This window comes from Entelurus aequoreus, linkage group LG20, assembly GCF_033978785.1.
Source record: "Entelurus aequoreus isolate RoL-2023_Sb linkage group LG20, RoL_Eaeq_v1.1, whole genome shotgun sequence".
Taxonomy (NCBI): domain Eukaryota; kingdom Metazoa; phylum Chordata; class Actinopteri; order Syngnathiformes; family Syngnathidae; genus Entelurus; species Entelurus aequoreus.
In genome coordinates this window covers 34,624,464-34,651,988 of record NC_084750.1, presented here as the reverse complement: position 1 = coordinate 34,651,988, position 27,525 = coordinate 34,624,464, and the positions used below count along the sequence as shown (strand labels likewise).

General features: G+C 36.0%; 1 protein-coding gene across 1 annotated transcript; it reads right to left on the bottom strand.

Moving 5' to 3' along the window:
- Positions 1 to 505: 505 nt before the first annotated feature.
- spaca4l (sperm acrosome associated 4 like) lies at positions 506 to 23,812 on the bottom strand. Its single transcript, XM_062030006.1, has 3 exons — positions 23,626 to 23,812; positions 7,684 to 7,794; positions 506 to 1,126 (listed from the first exon to the last, which is right to left on the bottom strand). Exons 1-3 carry the CDS (start codon positions 23,675 to 23,677, stop codon positions 906 to 908), a joined length of 384 nt encoding a protein of 127 aa, XP_061885990.1. The 5' UTR covers positions 23,678 to 23,812; the 3' UTR covers positions 506 to 905.
- Between the last annotated feature and the right edge of the window lie 3,713 nt (positions 23,813 to 27,525).

Sequence of the window (27,525 nt, the reverse complement as noted above, 5' to 3'; positions counted from 1 at the left end):
TATTGCATCCATTCAATCAAAATGTTTGTTTCTTTACAAAAGCGCAGTGGTACGCGGGCTCCTTCTAGCAGTGCACCAAAACAGTTCAAACTTTGTGCAATGTTAATGGCCAAAAAATATTAAATGTACTTGTCAAATTCAACCTCTGCCTTGTTTTCAATGGATATTTAGGCCTACTATGCTACTGGTCATTACAGTGGTACTTGGGGAGCAAAGTGTTTTGTTAGGCTATACTTGGGCATGCAAAGTGTTGCTCAGGGGCCATTTTAACAGTGTCATGTTTTTTTCCCAGATAACTTTAAAATGTACCAAAATGGCCTCCACATCCTTAAATTTAGATACCCCTGCAGAAGAGGTAATGTCAGAATTGGAATGAATGACTTGTGGTTTTTGTGCTAGGGGGGCCGGTCGGACAGGCGGGGCGGGTTAGTCTTGTTGGACAGAGACGAGCAAGACAATGAAACCAGAGTCCCGTCTGATGAGACTCACACACACACAGAAATCACTGGTTTGAAGCCTTTATTTCATACGTGCAAACACACCATGTTTTCATTGCATATCCACAATGAGACAAGTCCATCTCCAAACAGTTTGAGGAATAGAAAGTGAAAGTTATCCATCTTAAAAATCCAAGATCTTTATATTTAGGGTGTGCAATTCAGAATACCGCAAGATTTGCAGATAAACCTTTGCGGTCATGCGGTTTTAAGAACAAGTCGTACAAATGGTCAATTTTATGAGGAACGTAAAGCCATTTAAGAGTTTTACTGTCATTGTCAGAGAAAGGGTAGACAATTTAGGCATTCATGTAAAAACGACAAACTGCAGAAAAAAAACTTGTTATATCATCGAATACAAATAAAAGCTGGCTTATGTCGCCACGGCGATATTTAGTGGCGGGGGTGTCACACCAGCACGTTTGCCATCAGCACAGCGGTGATGGTGGCGAGGGCCAAAGACAGGCCCGAGGCGCCGGGCGCGGCGTTGCACAGGTCGTGGGTGTCGCAGCACGTCCTATTCATCTTGTAAAAGGTGGTGTTGGAATCTGAGGGGAAGTTGACCTCCTCAGTGCGGTTGCACTTGGCCACTGCCAGGCAGCCCTTCATGGAGATGTCCACAAAGCCGGCTGAGGGGGGCGGGAGTGGGGGAGGGGAACAATAAAACAGTCAGCAATTGTTGCGATACAACATGACGGAACGCACGTATGCAAGGCATGGGGTCGTCGGGAAAGCCTAGAAATGCACTCGCCACACTGGTTTACATTTTTAACATATCACTCTTGACAAAAAGCCGTTAGTCAAACCTTCAAATTCAGAGCGGAAATATTAGAAAAATGTCACGTGGATAAGAACTGCAGAGAGCAATGTGCTTTACACCAGTGTTTTTCAACCTTTTGAGACCAGGCACATTTTTTCCATTGAAAAAATGCGGAGGCAAACCACCAGCAAAAAACTCCGCAGCCTATATTGACAGTAAAAAAGTTGTTCTGGCAATTGTTGGATATGAATTCAAACCATAACCAAGCATGCATCAAAATAGCTCTTGTCTCAAAGTACTGTCACGACCGGTCACATCACGCCGCGACTTAGTTTTTTGGTGTTTTCCTGTGCGTAATGTATTAGTTCTTGTCTTATGGTGGCTTTTCCTGTTTTGGTATTTTCCTGTAGCAGTTTCATTTCTTCCCCGAGTGCTATTCCCCGCACCTGCTTTGTTCTAGCAATCAAGAATATTTCAGTTTTTATCTTTCTTTGTGGGGACATTGTTGATTGTCATGTCATGTTCGGGTGTACTTTGTGGACGCCGTCTTTGCTCCACAGTAAGTCTTTGCTGTCATCCAGCATTCCGTTTGTTTCATTTGTAGCCAGTTCAGTTTTGTTTTGCGCAGCCTTCCCTAAGCTTCAATGCCTTTTCTTAGCGACACTCGCCTTCTGTTTATTTTTAGTTTAAGCATTAGATACCTTTTTACCTGCTCCCTCCCGCTTGTCTGCATGAATTGATTTACGTGGACCCTGACTTAAACAAGTTGAAAAACTTATTGGGGTGTCACCACTTAGTGGTCAATTGTACGGGATATGTACTGTGCAATCTACTAATAAAAGTTTCAATCAACCAATGCATATTGTGATCACGACAAAGCAATTAGCTACCTGCTGCCACCTACTGATATGGACGAGTATTACAGTTACTCTGCCGAGCTAAAGACAGTACAGACACTCAGCAACGGCACATTTGCGGATTAGAATTACTGGTTTGCAAAAAATATTTTTAACACATTTAGGTGAAATTACATAATCTCCCACAGCACACCAGACTATCTCACGGCACACTAGTTGTTGAAAAATGCTGCTTTATACCACAGTTAGATCCATACCAACATGATGTGGGGACGGTGTGGCGAAGTTGGTAGAGTGGCCGTGCCAGCAATCGGAGGGTTGCTGGTTACTGGGGTTCAATCCCCACCTTCTACCATCCTAGTCACGTCCGTTGTGTCCTTGGGCAAGACATTTCACCCTTTGCCTCTGATGGCTGCTGGTTAGCGCCTTGCATGGCAGCTCCCGCCATCAGTGTGTGAATGGGTGAATGTGGAAATACTGTCAAAGCACTTTGAGTACCTTGAAGGTAGAAAAGCGCTATGCACGTATAACCCATTTATCATTTATTTATGATGAGATTGATATTTTTCTGTTTATTTTCACAAATCTGTATTCTTGTACATACTGTTACATGGTTATGTTTGTTTGCCAAACAAAACTAAAATTGACAGTGTCTGCTTAAAATGTTGGTCTAGCATACACGTGTCAAACTCAAGGCCCGGGGGCCAGATGTGGCCCGACAATTTTATTTGTCCCCCGAAAGCTTGGAAATACTATCAATAAAATACTGTAACTTTTCTAACTAAATGTTTTTTCTTTCTATTTTGGAAAGAAGAAAAAAAAAAGTACTCCGTGTAATCGTATATTATGTTAACTTAAATATTGTCTAATTATGCAAAAATATATGATCAAACATTCAAACCATTATTTAAATAGAAATAAATACTAATGATTGCAAGGCAAGTTATCCATCAAGTTGTGTAATGTAGCAAGAGATTTCATGGTAAAATTTACTGTGTTTTTACAGCATTTTTCTCTAAATGAAATTTTTTTTTTTTTTTTACTGTAATAAACTGTGGTGCCGTTTTGGCATTTACAGTAATACACCGAAAAATCTACAGTTAATTTGCATTAAAAAAAAACCTAACACTGTCAGCTCAGGTGCCATCATTTTACTGTAAAAATACATTTTTTTTTATGTACAGTACAAAAACATTTGTAAATTTTACAATAAAAATCTGACAACTGAGCTGCCTTTACCATAAAAATAACAGCAGTACTGTTTTTCCATTTACAGTAATATACACTACATTTTGAGGTGAAATTATTGCAACTTACCACATTTTTTTTACATTTTAGTTTAAAAAAAAATTTAATAAAATGCATGAAACTATTGAGTAATAGTATGCACTGTTAGAAGTGGCCCTCTGGGGCCAAACATAACTGATGTGGCCCTCAGTGAAAACTACTTTGACACCTCTGTTCTAGCATTTTATTTTTGATGCCAATTATGACCAAATATTTATCAAAATCATCAATTTTGGCCCTGTAGTACTTGGGATGTAATTGATACTAAAATGCACATTACCTACCTATTACACTGGAACATGCTCAAGTGACTTTTTACCGACCTTACATCTAGATGGCAGAGAAACACTCATCTGAATTATATCAAGATTGAACCTGATCTGGTACCAAATTGTAACCCTGCACAAACATGTCACTTAACAGATTAGATGTGATTTTTACAGCATTACAAGCAACAGAACAGAGGTTAATATTTTGTTTACTACAAACAATTGTAGGTAATAACAATGAGGAACTAGTTTAAATATTGTGTGGATATTGTTAAACTGTCAATAGCACTCACCTTAAATACATTAATTTTTCAATTTTTGTGATCAGTAATTGTATCGGTGGTGTGACTTTACACCAAGGGACAGTACTGTAGCAACTTGTGTTCAAATTAGATATAAATACACAACAATTTATGTATTTATCAGTTATCATATAAATGTAATTGTAGTTTTTGTAAAAACAAAAACTTAATTAAAAATATTTTGAAATACATTTTTCTATATTTTTTCTGAGAAATGGGGAATAATTCACAAGTCACATGGTCCAGAGGAAGTCGCATCATTCTGATCCGAGGACAGAAGTGCGCTCATTTTTCATAAGTTATTTCTTTAAGACTTAATTAAGGGGTTAAAATCTAAGTTCTGTTACCTCTATTTTTAAACTACATTTTCTTGTTGAATCGCTGTAATGTGATTGACATAAACATGCTAGCCTATTAGCATAAATGCTACATGGCTAAATGTAATTATTTTGCTAATTCACTGCTAAAAACTCAGGAATGTGTATTTTTGAGCTACCTTTTCTTGTTTAATCATTGTAATGTGTTTGATGTAAACATGCTAGCCTATTAGCATTATGCTACATGGCTATATCACAAAAATAGACAATTAGCATAAACGCTACATGGCTATATTGAATGCTTTTGCTAATTCACTGCTAAAAACTCAGGCCTGTGTATTTTTGAACTACCTTTTCTTGTTGAATTACTGTAATGAGTTTGATGTAAACATGCTAGCCTATTAGCACAAATGCTACATGGCTATATTTAATGATTTGGCTAAATCTCTGCTAAAAACTCTTTGAACTACCGTATTTTTCAGAGTATAAGTCGCATTTTTGGGGGAAATTTATTTGATAAAACCCAACACCAAGAATAGACATTTGAAGGGCAATTTAAAATAAATAAAGAATAGTGAACAACAGGCTGAATAAGTGTACGTTATATGACGCATAGATAACCAACTGAGAACGTGCCTGGTATGTTAACGTAACATATTACGGTAAGAGTCATTCAAATAACTATAACATATAGAACATGCTATACGTTTACCAAACAATCTGTCACTCCTCATCGCTAAATCCCATGAAATCTTATAAGTCTAGTCCAGTGGTTCTTAACCTTGTTGGAGGTACCGAACCCCACCAGTTTCATATGCGCATTCACCGAACCCTTCTTTAGTGAAAAATAAAACGTTTTTTTCAAATTCAAGACAAAGTTATGTTTTTGGTAACACTTTAGTATAGGTAACATATTCTAAGTAACGAAGACTTAATTTAGAGTTATTTGGTTAGGGTCAGGGTTATAATAAGGCCATGCCGAATAAGGCATTAATAAGTACTTAATAATGACTAGTTAAGAGTCAATATGTTACTAATTTGCATGTTAATAAGCAACTAATTAATGGTGAATATGTTCCCCATACTAAAGTGTTACCATGTTTTTTTTACTGGTGCACAAAATGAACAGTGCATGAACATCACCTTGTTTAAACAAAACCAACAGTGCATAAATTCCCAACAAATTGCACACCTGCAAATCAGTCAGCTGTTGCCGTATCTGTGATACGCCGATAAGGAGAAGTTTGTATTTACACGATGAGTCAGGTGTGTTTTGACCTCCGCCGAACCCCTAGGGTTCGATCGAACCCAGGTTAACAACCACTGGTCTAGTCCAGGGGTCGGCAACCTTTACCACTCAAAGAGCCATTTTGGCAAGTTTCACAAATTAAAGAAAATAACGGGAGCCACAAAAAAAAAAATTAAATTAAAAATGAAAAACAACGCATACAAAGCTTAAATTGCTTTGTGCTATGTTAACCAGGGGTCTCAGACACACGCACCTTAATATGGAAATTTGATGTTAGCGCGGTCCGCGAGTTTTGAATGAATGGCGTTTGATATACTTGCCAATCCTCTCATTATTGCCGATCCTCATTATTTCCGGTCGACTCCCGAATATCAGGGCGTGATGACACTGCTTTTGGAGCCCTCTACAGTCTGCCAAAACAGTGTGCCTGCTCGACCACATGTAGAATGCATCTTCAGCTTTCTCACGTAAGTGACAGCAAGGCGTACTAGTTCAACAGCCACACAGCTTACACTGACGGTAGCCGTACAAAAACAACTTTAACACTGTTACGTTACAAATATGCGCCACACTTTGAACCCACACCAAAAAAGAATGACAAACACATTTCTGGAGAACATCTGCACTGTAACACAACATAAACACAACACAATAAATACCCAGAATCCCATGCAGCCCTAACTCTTCCGCTCAACCGACGCACGGAGGGGGGGAGGGTTGATGTGTGTGGGGGTTTGGTGGTAGCGGAGGTGTATAATCTAGACCGGAAGAGTTAGGGCTGCATGGGATTCTGGGTATTGGTTGTGTTGTGTTACACTACCGTCAGTGTAAGTTGTGTGGCTGATAAGTATGCTTTGCTGTCTCCTACGTGTGCAAGTAAAAGCTACATACAACATGTGGCCGGGTTGGCACGCTGTTAGTAAATACTGTAGAGGACAATTACTGCAGTGCATTTAGAGCACGCCCTTTATTTAGTGATTAGAGTGAAAATAGGATTATAATTGCCCTTGGAGATTTCTTAGACAGGCACTGAGATCCACAAGTCTCCTGGGAAAATCGGGGGGTCGGCAAGTATGCAGCTGAGCCGCATCAGAGTGGTCAAAGAGCCGCATGCGGCTCCGGAGCCGCGGGTTGCCGACCCCTGGTCTAGTCTCTTACGTGAATGAGCTAAATAATATTTGATATTTTACGGTAATATGTTAATAATTTCACACATAATTCGCTCCTGAGTATAAGTCGCACCCCCGGCCAAACTATGAAATAAACTGCGGCTTATAGTCCGAAAAATACGGTACATTTTCTTGTTGAATCACCTGTAAAGTGCTTGATGTAAACATGCTAGCCTATTAGCATAAATGCTACGTGGCTATATTGAATTTTGCTAATTCTCTGCTAAAAACTCAGGCCTGTGTATTTTTGAACTGCCTTTTCTTGTTGAATCCCTAACGTGCTCACTGTAAACATTCAAGGCTTTCATTGTCATTGAACAGTTGCCTATTCGACAAAATGGTAACATACTAGCACATGACATTAGCATAAGCGCTACATTTCATGCATTTGCTACTTCTGTGCTAAAAATTCACTCCTGTTAGTCTGTTTGCTTAAGAGTAGTTTTCAGTTTGTATTTGTAGGTCGGATTTAGAGTTGAAAAAAAGAAATGCAAGTTTGAGAGTGACAAGCAAATGGCGTTGATCCGCAGGAATGGCCTTTTTGTGAACGCCTGAAGGACAAAGACGTCTTTGCTGACGCGTGTCGTCACTAGTCAGCCTGTAAGAATGAAGATCATGCAGACAGGTTTAACCAGTAGTCAAACTAAACAGGGTGGAGCCAGTTTTTGGATGATTAGCTATGTTGCCAATCTACATCTACAAGCTGGGTAATATTGTTTAAATCATCACATGCATGTCACTTGTGATCAAAAGTGCAGTGGCATGTGATATGATGCGATGCGATGACACGTCTCGCCTTATTTCCTCACTTTTTGCACACGTTCCACTCATCTCCACATCATTACGACTACGTTCTTCCGCATCGCGTGAGGGTAAACCGCGGTGTCACATTCGGGCCCACACTGGATGATTCGTGTTCCACATGGTTTTCAGAAGAAAGAAAGAAAGAAAAAAAAAAAAGGGACAAGTTGCTTACCGGCCTTCCCGGTGCCACTGAAGCAATGCTCCCCTTCGGCACACGTCACTTTTTTGGTTATGCACAAGGTCCAAAAGCCCACTTTGCATTCATAGCACTGCAGAGCTTGGCCTGAGGAAGGGGAAGGAAACAAGATCATTGCATTAATTGACTGATTAATTCAAAATACAGCACATGTAAGTAATTTAGTTAAGATTCAAAGTGACATAAGAAAAAGAAAAGAAAATTGCACTTTTTTTTTTTCCTTAAATCGAGGGCCATCCAGTTTCTGCAGTAAAGTGCATGCGCTATAACAAGAACGAGGCAGCTGAATGAGTCACATTGTGCTATTTTGAGGGTAACCAATGTCAGATTTAATGACAAAAAACGCCTGCTCACACACACCAAAAGTTTGGACATACCTTCTCATTTCAATGCGTTTTCTTTATTTTCATGACTATTTTACCTTGTAGATTGTCACCGAAGGCATCAAAACTATGACACCTGTGAAGTGAAAACCATTTCAGGTGACTACCTCTTGAAGCTCGTCGAGAGAATGCCAAGAGTGTGCAAAACAGTAATCAGAGCAAAGGGTGGCTATTTTGAAGAAAATAAGACTATAAAACATGTTTTCAGTTATTTCACCTTTTTTTGTCAAGTACATAACGCCACATGTGTAAAGACAACACATTGAATGAGAAGGTGTGTCCAAACTTTTGGCCTGTACTGAGACACACCAAGAAAATTTAAACAGTTTTATTTACAAAAAAATAAAATGGACAACATACAGAAGAAACCAACTTCTTCTGGCTTCTTAGGAACCATATTATTTCGTGTTTGATCTTACAAATTCATTTGTAAAGGTTTTAAAGTGTTTTAATAAGTATGTTACAGCAGTGGTGCCCAACATTTTTGTACTTGCGGACCGGTCAATGCTTGAAAATTTGGCGGGGGAGTAAAAAAAATTCTTTTTTTTTGTCATAAAGATATACAATCATGTGTGCTTACGGACTGTATCCCTGCAGACTGTATTGATTTATATTGATATATGATGTATATATTGTGTTTTTTATGTTGATTTAATTTTAAAAAAAATATATATATATTTTTGTTTTTTTAATTTCTTGTGCGGTCGCGGCCCGTTACCAATCGGTCCACGGACCGGTACCGGTGGTTGGGGACCACTGTGTTACAGCTTTGTCGTTAAATATATACGAGTGACAAATATGGTGACATTAAGAGACTTTTTTTATGCCTTAGAGCACGCAGCAGTTCCTCAACTGTTTTGCAGTCATTTATGGCGCATTCAATTTGTACTGGGAAGTTGGAATTTTTTAATTCCAAGCTGAATGTCTGGACTGCCATTTTAATTGTAAATGTTTTAGTGTCACACCTAAATCACTGAATTTGACCTGCCTATTGGACACAGCCTCAGTCACTTGCTCACCTCATCTGTGTGAGCGAGTGTGTGTCTGTGACAAAAGTCCAACATCTAGCTATCACATCATGTCAGTAAAGAGGAGACCACATGCCTGTAATTTACAGAGCGAGATGGAAACATTTCTGTCAGGTCAAGCTAATAATCACTGCAAAGCCCCAATTCAATCGTTCACGTCAATGACCCAGTCAGATTTGGTTTGTTAGTGAATATCAAACCTTCATTCTTGTGAGCAAATTTGATAGTCTAACACTTAACGATTCCGAACACTTGATTTCAAAAACATCCGAGAATCAAAAGAAGTTAAATTTGTACTTCTAATAATTAGAGATGCCGATAAATGCTTTAAAATGTAATATCGGAAATTATTGGTATGTTTTTTTTTTTTTATTATCGGTATCTTTTTTTTAATTAAATCAACATAAAAAACACTAGATACACTTACAATTAGTACACCAACCCAAAAAACACCCCTCCCCCATTTACACTCATTCACACAAAAGGGTTCTTTGTTATTAATATTCTGTTTCCTACATTATATATCAATATATATCAATACAGTCTGCAAGGGATACAGTCCGTAAGCACACATAATTGTGCATGCTGCTGGTCCACCAATAGTACTAACCTTTAACAGTTAATTTCTCATTTTCATTCATTACTAGTTTCTATGTAACCGTTTTTGTATTGTTTTACTTTATTTTTATTGAAGAAATTGTTAAATTGATTTTTTTTTTTTTTTTTTTTTTTTTTTTTTTAAAAAGGACCTTATCTTCACCATACCTGGTTGTCCAAATTAGGCATAATAATGTGTTAATTCCACGACTGTATATATATATATATATATATATATCGGTTGATATCGTATCGGTAATTAAGAGTTGGACAATATCGGAATATCGGATATCGGCAAAAAGCAATTATCGGACATCCCTACAAATACTTTTTTTCAACCCACTTTTGTACCTCTCGTACAGCGTCTGTTGCAATAAATTGTGCAAAATAGGCGATGTAATGAATGACTTTTAGGACAGCCAATAGCTACTTCCCTCCTACTTTATACAAGTTTAGATTGGGGTATGTCGTTTAATGGGGAAGAACCTTAATGTGCCTTGTATTTATGTTAGCATTTAAGATAGATAGCCGCCATTAGCACGCTGGCTTGCAAGTTGCATTGAAAACAGGATTGAAAATCAGGGGCCGTACTTATCAAGCTTCTTAGAATTACTCCTAAGAAGTCTGCTATGAATTGACTTAAGAGTAAATAAATTCTTCGCTGAAAGCTGCACTTAAAAGTTAGTTATCAAGCGTCTTACTCACACTTTCAGCGAAGTGTAGGACTGAATCTTAAGTGTCACACCCAGAGCTGAATTACGACATTACTATGTGCCGTAAACGGAATTTTAGGTGACGTCATTTCTGTGTCCATAGAAATGACCAATCACGGAAGGGAATCCCTTGTCTAAGAATAAAGAAATATCTTAGAAATATTTAAGTGGACAATGGGAGTGCATATTTTGACAATAAACTACAAAATAATACAAAACAAACAAACAATATTGTCAATGAATCAAAAATAAATGTTTCCTTTTTGTTGCACCTTTCCTGCTTCCTGCTCCCAGACCGTAACAAAGAGGCAGGGGAGACACTTCTCCAGGATGTATGCTCGGGGCAACACCCTTCACTTTACCCGGCAGTGGGTCTCCACAGCGGACGACTTTAGAGTGAATGATGAGTCCGGCGATTAGTTGCAAATCTTGCTTTATTGATTGCTTGCACACAGCCAATCCAACACAAAACGAACTAGTCCCCGCTCGCACTCACAATACCGCTCCCTCTCTTCTCTCGCCCACACACTCACTGACGTCACTCACCTCACATGCTGTAACCTAGCGTATGTGTGTGCCACACACATACGCTACTCTCATTTTCTTTCCAATTCATTAATTAGGCAACTAATTTGAAACTGGTGTGGGTGGCTCTATATATACTAGTTCACTGCAGCCACATGCAGAAATCAACAAGGAATCGAAAATTATTAAATCTGTGACAAAAATAATACCTGCTCTGTCTAAACGATACCGTTTGATCAGCTGCTCGTCATCAAACAAAGACGAACGTTCGCGCACGTCTCTCGCCTCAGTGCCATCCCCTGCTGGCAACTCCTAACCACTTAAGACACCTCTGAAGGTCTCTTAATATCATGGAGAGTAAGAGTGATTCTTAGACTTAAGAACGTTGATAAAAAGCTTTTATTCTTAAGTTTGAGAGTAGGACTAAATTTCGCAAATTTTCAGGACTAAGTGTAAAATGGCACTCTAAGAAGCTTGATAAGTACGACCACATACAGAATAGGCTTGGGTCGGATTTTTGAAAAAAAAAAATCTGAATTTAACTATTTACATGTGAGCCATAAAAAGTGACAATTAGAAATGTCCGATAATATCAGCCTGCCGATATTATCGGCCGATAAATGCGTTAAAATGTAATATCGGAAATTATCGGTATTGGTTTTTTTATTATTGGTATCAGGTTGTTGTTTTTTATTAAATCAACATAAAAAACACAAGATACACTTACAATTAGTGCACCAACCCAAAAATCCTCCCTCCCCCATTTACACTCATTCACACAAAAGGGTTTTTTGTTAATATTCTGGTTCCTACATTATATATCAATATATATCATTACAGTCCGCAAGGGATACAGTCCGTAAGCACACATGATTGTGCGTGCTGCTGGTCCACTAATAGTACTAACCTTTAACAGTTAATTTTACTCATTTTCATTAATTACTAGTTTCTATGTAACTTTTTATATTGTTTTACTTTCTTTTTTAGTCAAGAAAATGTTTTTAATTTCTTATTTTATAGATTTTTTTTTATTTTTTTTTAAACACCTTATCTTCACCATACCTGGTTGTCCAAATTAGGCATAATAATGTGTTACTTCCACAACTGTATATATCAGTAATTAAAGAGTTGGACAATATCGGAATATCGGATATCGGCAAAAAGCCATTATCGGACATCCCTAGTGACAATAATTAAAAACAATCAGAATTGTGTGAACATTTAACCACGGCCCTATCCAGGATTAGAAAAACATACTGTAGGTTAACATGTGGGAGAACAGCACTGCCATTAAAGCAGTAGATAATTATACTGTCAATGAGGAATTATGTCATACTGAGGATTCTGATAAGGTTAAGAAATAGCTCTAAAGTTAAAAAAAAATTTAAACTGGCACTCTTATCTCAAGGTACAACTGTAGGTATTTGCGGTATTGATGGAAGTACTCCATTTAAGGATTTGCTGTTGTACATGCTTGAGCAGTGACTCTTCAAGCGGTGTTCAGACATACGACACGCATCGACATGCCTCACTGGTACTTAAAGCGGATGCAGATGACAGTCAAGTTCCCAAACAAGTAATTGATTACATGTTGCTGAAGTATGACTGTAAAACACATACATGCCATGCCTTTGTAAAAGCTATTATTGAGAACCTGGGTGAATAACTTGAGATGTGTTTATTTTGTTAGCGTACATTTTTTATATTTAGGTACTTTCCCCATGTTGACTTGCTTGGCGCAAAATCAAAGTTTGTAATCCAACTGTACTTACATTAAGTAGTCATATAAATCGGGGCTTGTCCAAAGTGTGAAACGGGGCTAGTTTTCTAGGGATATTTTGGCTGAGACAAGCTCCAGCACCCCCGCGACCCCGAATGGGACAAGCGGTAGAAAATGGATGGATGGATGGATGGATGGATTTTTGGAAAAAAATAAAACAGCCTGCTTTAGAAAATTACTGCGTAATTACTTTCATTACATAACCGTTTTTTTATTGACTCAATATTGAGAATACATTAAAATACACTGCATTAATTATATATGTCCCCTATTCACCCACATGATTTGATTTTGATTTTTATTAAGGATCCCCATTAGCTGGTTGCCTCAACAACCCACTAGTCTTCCTGGGGTCCACAATTCAATACAATTTCAAGTAAAAGCATATAATCATAACTACACAATACAGAAAAAAATAAAAGCATCAATAAAAAACAAGCAAACACTTTACAGTCACAGAATAATAATAATTACCATATAAATATAACTACACAATATAAAACCAAACAAATCATCAACGAGCAAACTAATTTAAAAACTCAGATAAAATATTACTCTTTTTAAAAACCTGTTTACTTTCAATGCTGGTGAGAACTGGAGGCAGGTTATTCCACAGCGATAAAGATCTATAAATAAAAGATTTCCGCAAAGCATTCTTCCTGGGACGAGGGAGTACAAAATGCCCCTCACTGGATGCCTTGGTATTGTGATTATGTATAGTGCTACTGTGAACTATTTGGGCCATGAGAAAAGCAGGAGTTTTACTACCGGTTACTGATTTGAACAATATAAGAGTATTAGCCAACAACCTGTTCTGCACTGTTAGCCAGGAAAGAGAAGCATGCATTTGGTTCACATTGGTTCTTAGCCTTGCTGCCCTATTCTGGACAATCTGGAGCTTACTGATCTCACCACTTGCAGCAGACGCCCAGACTGTAGAACAATAGTCAATATGACAAGACTAAACTCTTAACAATTTGACAAAGAAGAGGTGGCTCAGCAAAAGCAGCACATTTCCTGGAAATACCAACAGCCCTTCCATCTTTGTAACTATATCACTGATATGATTTGACCAGGATAGAGTGCAGTCCAGCATCACTCCAAGGAGCTTGGCACTTCTGACCTGTTGAACTGTTGAAATACCTAGCCTCAAATCCAACTTTAGGTCACAAGATAACCCTTGCCTAGTCCCCAATATAATACTTTTTGTTTTTGAGGTGTTAAGGACCAGTCTGTTACATACTGTCCAGTCATGCACAGCTTTTAGTTCCTCACTCAATACTACATTAAGTACACTGCATGATGGTGCAGCATGATAGAAGGTTGCATCATCAGCATAAAGAACCAATCTTGCACGCCCGGTAGCCCAAGGTAAATCATTAGTGAATATAGAAAAAAGTAAAAGGTCCTAGGCAACTTCCCTGTGGAACACCACAATCCAAACTTCTGCTATTAGACAAGCTGCCATTAAGATACACCTGTTACACATGCATCAGCTATTGAACGCAGGAGTATTAAAAGCCGTATTTTTTTCTTGACATACAATAAAAACAGTCATATTTTTGATTTTTTTTTATACTGAAAATTTAATTTAATAAAATTGTAGATCTGAAACTTTGTCTATTCATCTATTATATTTAACGGTCAAATATATGGCCAAAATAGTATTTGCATAGATTGTAGCTGAGAGGCTCCAGCGCCCCCCGCGACCCCAAAAGGGAATAAGCGGTAGAAAATGGATGGATGGATAGTCACAGCAAATGAATATAAATGTTTAATGAAACATTTCATATTTTAAAAATGTCCAAAGACATCCAGGAATTGTTCATTTTCATAGAAATACTGAATCACATGAGTAGATGTAACAGCCTCTGGTAGTTTAGTGGTTTTAGATGAACTGCAGTGATATATTGGTTTTTAGTTTGTTTCAAACAAAAAGGTAAAAATGTTTAACATTTTTCTGCATGATGGTAGAAGTTAATTAATTCACCATCAACAAAAGCAGTTCATAAACTATATTTTTTAAAAAAGACAATAACTGACTATGGCCTTATATGGTGATGTCAACATACTTTTCACAAAAACAACTAGCATGTGATCTACCACATCTTACAAGCATCAAAATGCGGGCTGACATGTTTATGTCAGCTTTTCGCATTCCTGGAATCCAGCCAAACCAGGTGTGTGTGTGTGTGTGTGTGTGTCAATGTTTCATGAAGTAAGGAGAACAAATTAGCAGCACAGCATTTTTCCCTCTTGAACTGATTGTTGATTTTCAAATGTTTTTCAGCTCCTTTATTTTTAGAGCGGAACAGATTTTCCCAGAAACATTGGGAGAAAAATGTCACCTTTACGTCATGTTTTCATGTTCCACAGGCCACCCTGATCAGAAGGAACTGAGGTGAGACATGAGTCATAGGAATATTAAACAAAAACAAACATTACGTTCTTTCATTGAATTCAGTCAACCAAAGCCTCCAATTAAAACCCATTTTTAAGTCTTGACTTATTTTGACGTATGTGTGTTAGTTAAAGTCAAAACAATACATTTCATGAATTTATTATTTCAGCTAAAAACATTGTATATATATATATATATATATATATACATATATATATATATATACATATACATACATACGTCAAACTAAAATGTAAATTTTTCATGTGATTTTTAAATTATAGAAATGTATCAATTCGTAATAGTCCGTTTATCCATCCATAGATATATTGTAAGTCAAAAATGTCAATATTTGCATAACATTTTATAATACAATTTAAAATATATAAATATTTTTCAAACATGGATCATTTATAGTAAAATTTTAACAAATATTTTCAAAAATGATATAATACAGTAAATCTAAGTGTTAAACTTTTTTTTTTTTTTAAACTAGTTTATATAATGATATATATTCAGACTAAAATTAAAAATGCTTAGATATTGAATACATTTTTGTAATATAGTAAAACAGCTTAAATATTTGATAAGTATATGTAGTAGTAATAGGACATAGTTGTAAGAGTTTACAACTCTTTGAATATGATTTCTAAAAACCAGGTCATATATTGCAACACCGAACTAAAATAAATATTTTTTTAAATAGATTGTAATGCATAGAACAGTTTTTAAACATTTTAAAAATAGTTCATATATTGTAATATTCAAAGTAAAATCTCCATATTATAATTTAAAAAATTCAAATAAGTGAAAGTTAAAAATGTGATAAGTTTTAACAGATCATATAGCTTAAATAGCAATACTAAAATTACGTATTTTCAAAAAAAATAACTAATGCATTGTACTATATATAGTCAAACTAAAAAAATGCTGTAGATAATATACTGTATAGTGATGAAGTAAAACTAAATTTTTTTTATCAATGTCTTTAGTTCAGGAATGTTCATCCTTGTGACAAAATGCATGCAATAATACAATAAAGAATAGGCATCAATAATGTGTATTGGGATTTCAAACTATTTTAAAATATTTTTTAAATAACTAAATTCTTCAAATATTGTAATAGTCAAACTAAAATGTCAATTTTATTTTAAAAATGTTTAGCAATTTAGTAACAAACCGCTTTAATATTTGAAAATAGATTATACAATACATAGTAACAAAACTAAAATATTTTTTAAATACATTGTAATATAATAAACTAATATACAAGTATGTTCAAATAGTTCAAAAATAAGACAATATGAAGTAATATAATAAACTTAAACTAATTGAATTTGTTCAGCAGTGATCATTCTTTTCATTGGACAGTGACAAAATGCGTGCGATAAAATACAACAAAGCCTAAGCATCACTAATGCTGTGTAATACAATCTTAAACAACTAAGTAAAAGAAAAACAATGACAAAAAAACACTGGTGACACATTTGTTTCCCAGTTGGTGGAATCTGTGAGCTTGAGTGCCTATCTCAGGAGCCAAAATGGGAAATGCACTTTTAGTCTAGGAGACATTGGACACCAGAAGTGCAAAACCTTTAATAACAAAAATATAACAAATAAAAAAGCTTGACAGAACTTTTAGGCGTGGGTCCTTGCACATCCTGCATATACACAATACTGCCTCCTACTGTTGGCTCAGTAAAAAAAAAAAAAAAAAAAAAAAAAAAAAAAAAAAAAAGTGATGCACTACCACAGTAAACTACTAGAGAGCGCTGATGCTACAAAAGGCCTCAAGACCAGTATCATTTTAGGAGGCTAGCAGGTTTCATTGTTCCTTTAGCACATTTAATACATGTTGGCATTAAAAAATAAAAAATATAAAAAAGGTATTTTCACCAACAGAATGTTCTGTTTTGAAAAGCCTTGTATTCCTATGTCCACTGTGGAAAACAGGAAGACTGAGCCAAACAAAAACAAAACAAGTTGATATTACACACTACAAGAACTTTGGCGACGCTTCACTGCACAAACACGTTCAAAGAGTACAAATAAATACAACGGCGAGTCAAGCAAATAGCAGGAGTTTGCATTGGGATTAAGAGCTGTCAATCATAACTATGACTAGATGGGAGGTACCAGCCAATGATCATACATCCCAACAAAAGACTTATTTGTTGATATCCAGTTTGAATAAGCTCAAAAAAGGAGCACTCCCAGGTTTAAGTGTGCATTTGGGAGTGATGCTCAGTTCAAGAGTTCCGAAAGCAAATATGTAATGTTTGTGTCATTGAACGCGGTTAGTGCTGTTGCCATGGCAACCCAGGACCGCTCACTTTTAAAGGCATTTCATGATAAGGCAGCCTGGAAACCTCTTACAATATATAAAAACTATATATCATAGTTTATAGATTTAACCAGAGTACAAACAATAGTGAAAAAAAAAAGTTTGTCATTTGTGTGAGGAGTTCCCCTTTGAATGACATGTGAAACAATGCAAGGAAATAACTAAATATTAATGGTTAACATTTAGTTAAATGTTTGCATTATATAAAATATTTGCAGTGGAAAGGTAATATACAACATGAGATAGACATACATACATGCACAGTAAGTAACCAATTTCTATTTATAAAAAAATATTAAATTTTTTGTATAACATGTATATTCTCAGGACAAGATGCAAGGTTAAGATGCAACCTCTGCCAGCAGAACAGTAAGAATTTGGGATTCAGCATTCACACTCATATTTGAATACTTTTTACTGCTTAAATTTCAGAATGTTATCTTTTATTTTAATAGTTTTTTTAAGGCAATTTGGAAGGGGAATAGCACTTTTTTGGGGGGGGGGATTTTGCCTATGGGTCACAATAATATTAAGACATGACTGATGGATTTAAAAAAAAAAAAAAGCATTCTAAATATTAAATTGGATCAAATGTTCGCTTACAGGAGCCGTTCAATTCTGCCTAGAGAAGCCCTTAAAAAAACAACAAAACACTTCTATTAGGGTTGTATCTACATGATGCAAGTATATATGTAATGTACTAACAGCCACATTTAACATTTAGATCATTTTAAGCATACGCGGCACTATATTTTCTAAGACGCATCACGACTTGCTGTCCCCCCCATCACCAATTTCAGCTCACTACAGACTTCATGAGAGCCAACAAACATGATAAAACCACTTACTGTACAAGGTCTGCTCTCATTAGGATGACTACTGCTGGGATGTTCATAGATTTCCATTGAGGTGAAAAATGTTGCATGGGGGGAAATAAGTGCTTTTTGTGTCGTTCTCACCACATACAGGTCCGAAATGGCAGTCAAAGTGTCCCAACTTTTTGGATTATATTCTCAAATGTCTTTTGTCCAGGTGAGATGCATGATTCATTATTTACAATAAACTTCCAGGGAGCAGGGAAGCAAGGAAGCAGCAGACCACTCGATGTAAACATAAGCTTGTGATCACGGCCCAGCTATCAATAGTTTGTCTTAGCGCTTATAATATCACACATTTTTGGTTAATATTCAATTCACGACATGTAAACGTAGCATTGTTTGCGCTTTTTGAATGGTTATTTATCCGATTTTATGGGTGGAATAGTGGAGCTCCCATTAGCTCCACTGTTAAGCAGACTTTTATTCAGTTATTTAATATTTAGAATGCATTGAAAAAAATCCATTCGTCATGTTTTTCATAATGATTGTGAATAGGCAAAATTCCCAAACTAGTTCAGTTCCCCTTTAAAATACAAAGTGGTGGAGTTATTTGTATGCTGCAGCCACAAGTCCAGCAGAGGGCAATGTCTCACAAGTCAACGTGACTCAGTTTCCAGCAAGAAGATGCTTTGACAAGACGTGACGTGTAAGGTGATACCACACTGCATACTAGTGATGGTGTGTCATGTTAAGAAAAAAAAATCATGTGACTAATACAGCTGCTGCGTCATTTGACAGACGCAAACAGTTGCAGGAAGCACTTTCAGCTTACGAGTGACGGCTCGAACTAAATGAAGTCAAAAGGAGTGGCTTGTCGCATCGGTTTTTAACCAACGTCATCAATCTAAATGCAACGAAGAAAACAAAAACAATCTAAAATGTGGGATAATTTAGATTTTATAGCACCAAATAAGGTAAATATTTTCCTGTTTACCATTTGGCTCATTGAGTTGTGCATTTCATATTCCTTTTTGTTCAGCCATTCATTTAGATCATTTACATGTTCTTACTATTTATTTGCCGGTCAAAGTGAAGTGACTAATCCAGAAGATGGGTGGACGACTTATGAAACAAGACAATCAGTGCAGCGTCAATACAGCTAGTGAGTGTGCCACACACTCACTGAGGCATCATTTAACCATCACTACTGTATGGTTTATTAACTGAGAAGTATTGTAAGGTTTAGGGCAAGGGTGTCAGTTACTTTTATTGAGGGCCACATCGTAATTATGGCTACCCTCAGAGGGCCACCTCTGACCGTGAATATATGAATATAAACCTAATGGTCAACTGTAGAAGTTTTTTTCTTTTTAAACAAACTGATTGCTTTGAAATTATAAGTCAAGCTGACAGAATTATAAGTATTTACAGTATTTTTGATAACTAAAAAATAAAAATGCATCAAACCTGTTACATGATTCAGATATTAAAAAGGTAGAACATACGCAATTGCATGCAATACATTCTGTCAAAATTGAAATATAGTACAGGCCAAAAGTTGAGACCTTCTCCAATGAGTTCTCTTTATTTTCATGACTATTTACATTGTAGATTGTCACTGAAGGAATCAAAACCATGAATGAACATGTGGAGTTATGTACTTAAGGTGAAATAAATGAAAACATGTTTTATATTCTAATTTCTTCAAAATAGCCACCCTTTGCTCGGATTACTGCTTTGCACACTCTTAGCATTCTCTCGATGAGCTTCAAGCACACCTGTGAAGTGAAAACCATTTCAGGTGACTACCTCTTGAAGCTCATTCGAGAGAATGCCAAGAGTGTGCGAAGCAATAATCAGAGCAAAGGGTGGCTATTTTGAAGAAACTAGAATATAAAACATGTTTTCAGTTATTTCACCTTTTTTTGTTCAGTACATAACTCCACATGTGTTCATTCATAGTTTTGATGCCTTCAGTGACAATCTACAATGTAGATTGTCATGAAATTAAAGAAAACTTATTGAATGATAAGGTGTCCAAACTTTTGGCCTGTACTGTACAATTAGCCAGAAAGTGCTCTTTTATTTTATATTAAAGCGGCGTGGCGGACTACGTGAAGGGTCACATAAAATAATGTGGCAAACAATGTGAAATAATGTGGTGACCACAAAATTTCATGTTGGGCCACTTTAAATGATGTGACAAACCACATAATACGATTTGTTGGACAACGTAGACCTACACAAAATGTGGCGGACTACATAAAATTACGTGGCGGGCCTGTTCTGGCCCCCAGGCCTCGAGTTTGACACAGATTCAGGGTACAAGACATCCTTTTTTTGTGGGCGTGTCAGTGATTGTCTGACAATATTTGCCAATGGAAGCTTGTGACATGTTGCCATGAAAATAACTCAGGCAGGCAATAGGACAAGTTCTACTTTTCCACAGCAGCCACCAACTTCAGCATTTGAGGGGCAGGCTAATGAGGCTCGAAGGTTGCGCAACACCTGAAAGCACAGAAAGCAGCCAGCATGGGAATAAAAAGAGTCGGCGCGAGCGAGGGTGTGGTCCGAAACAGGAGACACGGACAAAAGGCGCAGACTGGGAAAGTGGTGGTGGTGGTGGGGGGGGGGGGGGGGGGAGACAATGGCAGCATAAACACAATAGTCCAAGAACAGTTACTTGTCATGCAGACCCTGCAAATCCTGTGTGGATAAGGAATTTGAGAAACGGGCTTCATCGGTTATGAGGTGAGGAATTTCTCATGCGATGGCTGACAAGTTGGGACCTGATCCAGTTTTTCAATAGAGTCTTGGGAAAACACAAAGAGGCTCCTCCTACCACAACTGGGCAGCCTAACACTCCATGGAAGAAACAAGGATTTGGGTTGTGCTGCCATTTGCTGTGTTGAGCTACAGTTATAAGTGTGCATCATTATCATACATAACCAACATCAATAACCTGACAATACAGATGTGTAACTAAGCTACTGTGTGGAACAATTTCCCTTGTGGATCATTAAAGTTTGTCCAAGTCTATATGAGAGACAGGTCCGCCGGATTGTAAATGGATTGTAAATAATTCAACGTATATACTCTGATTAACTTGTGTGATGACTGTTTTATCATTTATCTTTTTTTTTTTACAGTAATTTGTTGTAATACAGTAAACTTTGATTACAGCATGGGTTCTTAACCTTTTTGACATCGGGGCCCACTTTTCCACTGCAGAGGGGCCCACTCAAATATAAACACTGAATTAGTGATGTTACTCTTGATTTTATTCATACTCAATTATATCTAACCTAGTTACACTTTTAAAGGATTAACCTTGTCAAATGATATAAAACTGTTCATCAAAGATGATTATCAATGCTTAGGTCAGGCGGATTGAAAAAAATAAAATACTAATCAAATATACTGCAAAACACTCAGTGGCCTAATGGTTAGAGTGTCCGCCCTGAGATCGGTAGGTTGTGAGTTCAAACCCCGGCCGAGTCATACCAAAGACTATAAAAATGGGACCCATTACCTCCCTGCTTGGCACTCATCAAGGGTTGGAATTGGGGGTTAAATCACCAAAAATGATACCCGGGCGCGGCACCGCTGCTGCCCACTGCTCCCCTCACCTCCCAGGGGGTGAACAAGGGGATGGGTCAAATGCAGAGGACAAATTTCACCACACCTAGTGTGTGTGACAATCATTGGTACTTTAACTTTAAAAAGGAGGGACTACTAAACATAAATGTACACAATTATGCAGTGCTAAAATAGACTGTATAATAAATTGTACCAATAAATAGGTTTTTTAAACTTAATGATTTGTGAGCGCAAATGAAAATACAGCTTCACCACTTTAGTCATAATTTTTGCGCTTAAGAAACTTCTGACTTTAGCGCCAGACTTCTTCTGTTTGATATTGTCATGACTGCGACAAGTGGTGGAAACGTGTATTACAACTGAGTACCACTGTGGCCCACATGGACCACAGCTGAAAAACATTTTTTGGTGGGGCTCAAGCGGGTATTGGCGGACCCCCTATGGTTAAGAAACTGTGGATTACAGTATTTTACTGTGGAAAAAATACTGTTGAATGCTATTGAATCCTGGATTATTTTTTTTTTACAGTGTGTAATATGAAAAACAGAAATCAATACCTAGCAACAAGTGGAGGCACAATTTAAAAAAAAAAAAAAGATTTAGGTAAAGTCATGTAAAGTTAAGTCATGTATTTTTTACACAATTGGGGTTATTTTGTTTCAGACAGAATGGCTTCTTGATTAATTTGAAAAGAAACGACTACAAAGTATTATCAGCCGATAAATGCTTTAAAATGTAATATCGGTTATTATCGGTATCGTTTTGTTTTTTGTTTTTTTTTAGTTAAAGCAACATAAACACAAGATACACTTACAATTAGTGCACCAACCCAAAAAACCTCCCTCCCCCATTCACACAAAAGGGTTGTTTCTTTCTGTTATTAATATTCTGGTTCCTACATTATATATCAATATATATCAATACAGTCTGCAAGGGATACAGTCCGTAAGCACACATGATTGTGCGTGCTGCTGGTCCACTAATAGTACTAACCTTTAACAGTTAATTTGACTCATTTTCATTAATTACTAGTTTCTATGTAACTGTTTTTATATTGTTTTACTTTCTTTTTTTATTCAAGAATTTTTTTTAAAATGTATTTCTTTTTTTTTTTTTTTTTAAAAGGACCTTATCTTCACCATACCTGGTTGTCCAAATTAGGCATAATGTGTTAATTCCACGACTGTATATATCGGTATCGGTAATTAAGAGTTGGACAATATCGGAATATCGGATATCGGCAAAAAGCCATTATCGGACATCCCTACTACAAAGCATTCGATTTGCCCCAACGTGATTGCGTAATGATTCAAATGTGACCAATTAGCACATTATGCTTAAGTCACTGGAAAAGTTCGGATAATATGACACTTTTTAGGGCGCATGCGTGTTTAAGGGCGTGTTTCTGCTAGTCGGTCCAATTTGTCCGAGCTACCCCTTAACGCCCCACCCTACCCTGTTAAGTGTTTACAAACCCAATAAACTCACCTAAATTGAAAAAAAATACGGAGATTTTACAAAAACATATATTAAACTTCACATCAATGAGGCTGAAAGAGGTAAAACGAAGCCTGTTTGAGTGGCAAGTGTTCTATTAGCGTACTTCAATACACGCACCAAACCTCATAGAGAAAACGCCTCATTTTACGCCAGAGCAGATGACGTTCTGAAGCCTTTTTCGAGTTTTGAAAAATAGTCAAAAAGTGTGGAGTTGAGAGGATTTTCTTACCGATGGTGAAGCAGACTCCCACGGCCAAAAGTTGGAGAATTATTCGGTTCATGTTGTGAGAGGGGGAAAAAAAGGACGTCGAAGTACTGACTTAGACCGTTATTAAAATCTTCATCAAACAAGCGACTCCTTTTTAAGGTGCTTCCAACCATCACCTCGCTTATAATCTTCCCCCCTCCCATCCCGCGGACACCGTTGTCCAATCAGAGGAGGTCTTACTGCGCAGCCAACAACTTTTTTCATTAAAAAAACGGAAAATCACCTGTGACTCAACGGTAGGGGGTTGTGACGTCACAGATAGCTATAAGTATTGTCGGAATCAGCTAATGTGAATCACCTGGGAGGTTCAGGTTGCCATGGTGATGCGAGCTACTCCCTTGTTGAAGTATGTGCCGTTATCTCAATATGTTTATATTACACTACAACATTACATATACATTGTATAGACTTGTATAACATTGTGTACGGTGAGTGTGACTCAGATACTTTAAAAGGGAAGCAGAACTTCCCACCAGACTTGAACGTCTCCTCAACAGAACTGTACGCTATAATATGTGTCAAGAATAATTTATTTTCAATTTTTGCTTTGGAGACATCCTTCAATAAGAGAATATAGTCTCCCCTCCGCCCCCTCCCAGATCATTTTGAAATTGTGTAACAAAACCAAAAGAAGATATGGTAAAAAATGATCATCAGAAATAATATTAATGAGTGTATTGTCATTATTTCTTATAAAACCACAGTCACAGGACTTAAGTGCTATAAAAAATATATTATTGGGAATAAAATATTTCTTAAAAAAAAAAGACATGGTCTTAGGGTACAAAAAATAAAATATTATGACAAAATAATAAAAAAAATGATTAAAAAAAATTTAAAAACCGATACTGATAATAAAAAAACGATACCGATAATTTCCAATATTACATTCTAAAGCATTTATCGGCCGATAATATCGGACATCTCTATAAAATATTATTATTATTATTGAGTGTGAATGTTGTCTATCTGTGTTGGCCCTGTGATGAGGTGGCGACTTGTCCAGGGTGTACCCCGCCTTCCGCCCAAATGCAGCTGAGATAGGCTCCAGCTCCCCCCGTGACCTTGAAAGGGACAAGCGGTAGAAAATGGATGGATGGAATTTATCATAATGCTTGTCAGTGCACATTGAAGATTTAGTCTATTAACATAATATTAACATTGATAATACTGCTAAAAATAACAAGCATTTTTATTGGTTATTATAAAGATCAATCATTAATCAATCAATGTTTACTTATATAGCCCTAAATCACGAGTGTCTCAAAGGGCTGCACAAGCCACAACGACATCCTCGGCTCAGATCCCACATCAGGGCAAGGAAAAACTCAACCCAGTGGGACAATGAGAAACGTAGATCTATTCTATTATCATAATAATAATACTTATTATGATTAAATGATAAAAAATACATATTGAATAAAAATGTATAATACTTATTATAATGTTAAGTATTATTATTATTATATTGATAACAGGTTACATCCTTCTTGTGTATAATAATAATAATAATAATAACAATACCAGTTACTCCGAAGCAGAACCTCCAGGTTCTGTAACAGCTTCTTCCCTCAGGCCGTAAGACTCTTGAACGCATCATAATTAAATTATCCCCTCAACTCCCCCCAAAATGGATTAACTCGCTGGAATAAAAAAAAGACAATATAACATACATCCATAAATGTGGATGCAGTGGAAAAGTGCAATATATTTATCTGTACAGTAACCTAGTTATTTATTTATATATGCACCTTGTTGCTTTTTTATTCTGCACTACCATGAGCTTATGTAACGAAATTTCATTCTTATCTGTACTGTAAAGTTCAAATTTGAATGACAATAAAAAGGAAGTCTAAGTCTAAGTCTAGTCAATAGTATTTTAATAATAACACGAATGTATACTCCTCCACTTGGGGCAGGGTTATTGTAATAATAATGATAATGATATTCCGCCATCAGTGTGTGAATTTGTGTATGACTGGACTAGATAAATACAGAGCATTACCATTATATACTTTTTATAATAATATGTATTATTATAATAATATGAATGAATACCTATTACAATAATAAGTATTATCAATGATAATAGAATACATCTATATTGTAAACCAAGGTGGAAAATGGTCTCTGGCTCACAAACACAGGAGACATACAAACATTGTCATATTTAATACCATATAATACAATTTTACATAACATATGCATATATAATATATAAAAATATATACAACAATAATGATAATATTGTGTGATAAAATGTGATGACAAAATATTATTACTACTACTACTGCTACTACTACTATGTATGATCATCATAATAATAATAATTATTATTATTCTAATAATAGTATGTAATTAATGAATAATCCAAATAATAAGTGTATACAATTAAAATAATAATTAAACACAATTCTACCTCATGGCCTCAAATAAATAACTAAAATAAAGTTTAAAAAAAAGAATAAAATCAAAATATACAACATCACAATGAAATAGATGCATTTATTGTCTTCCTCAGTGAGGATTTGACATGAGCCTTTTCACCACCTTGTTGCAATACGAGCGCGTATTTAAAAGTGGGAGCAAATATTTGACTAAGCCATGAATTCCTGTTGGTGAATCAGTGGTCAGCCAGTGTAGTCAGCTTGTATCACGTATCAACACAGGCGTGGTCAGGGATGTTTTTAGGCCAAACAAAAGCGCTATCGAGATGCAGCCACAATGAAAATGCAACACAACAACAGCACCCCTTGCTCAGCCTGATTCGGTTAACAGAGCGTGTGTCTAAAGCAGCTGTCAACACCACAACAAAAGTTCTATACAAACCTGCAATATGACGCGCATGAACACTGAAACATGAAAAACGGTGCTGAGGAGTCAGAAAAGATCACATGTAACCCCAAAAACATTGTGGTGACCTCATGTACACACTTCAAGATGTCTATTTTTAGCATTCGGACCTGTTGTCACAGCACAGTGAGAAAACACAAGCCAAAATGCTGCACAGTATTTGGGACATGTTGCGGAACAACCATAAAGAAGAATGAAATAGAACAGAAATATATTAGGTCATCATAAAGGTTGCATGGAGGACATTTTGTAGATGCATGCACATTTTCTGAAATGTTCCATTAAAAGTTTAAAATTAATATTTTTAATCATATATTGAAATGTTTTTATATTTATAATGTTTCACATATATGTAGATTTGATGAAAGTGGCACTTTTTACTGAAAAATATTGGACATTTTAAATCACAAGTTTAAAACCGATTACATTTTTTTTGTAATGTAATACAATATTTTTATAATTTAATACATATATTAAATTTTTTGAAGGTTCCCCTTTTTACTAAAAAGTATTTGGAATAGACATCTTATGTAACTTCTATTAAATGTTTAGAGGGGGGGCTTAAAATCATATATTTTTATAATTTAATTAAATATTTTTTATAATTTAATACATCAATTTAAATGTTTGAAAGTTATATTTTTTACCTAAAAATATTTTAAATGGACATTTTTTTGGAACTTTTAATTGAAGGTTCAGGGGAAAAAATATTTAAAACCAATATTCTTTAAATAAACATTTGTTAAATTTTTTAAAACATATTTCAATTTGGTAAAATTGCACTTTTACTAAAAAATATTTTTAATATACATATTTTATGAACCTATGTTTAAAAGTTTATATTAAAAAATTGCAATCAATATTTTTTATAATTTCAATAAATATTTTTATAATTTAATACATATTTTTACATTTTTGAAAGTCGCACTTTTTACTGAAATTTTTTTTTGAATGGACATATTTTGAAACTTTTGATTGAAGGTTCAGGAGAAAAACATTTAAAACCAA

What these genes read in the sequence shown, in the direction of transcription:
- spaca4l (XM_062030006.1), bottom strand. Translation starts at nt 23,677, where the DNA reads ATGAACCGAATAATTCTCCAACTTTTGGCCGTGGGAGTCTGCTTCACC. An exon ending in GGGAGTCTGCTTCACCATCG is followed by an intron (nt 7,795 to 23,625) that starts GTAAGAAAATCC and finishes CCCCTTCCTCAG; the next exon opens with GCCAAGCTCTGCAGTGCTAT. An exon ending in CAGTGGCACCGGGAAGGCCG is followed by an intron (nt 1,127 to 7,683) that starts GTAAGCAACTTG and finishes CGCCCCCCTCAG; the next exon opens with CCGGCTTTGTGGACATCTCC.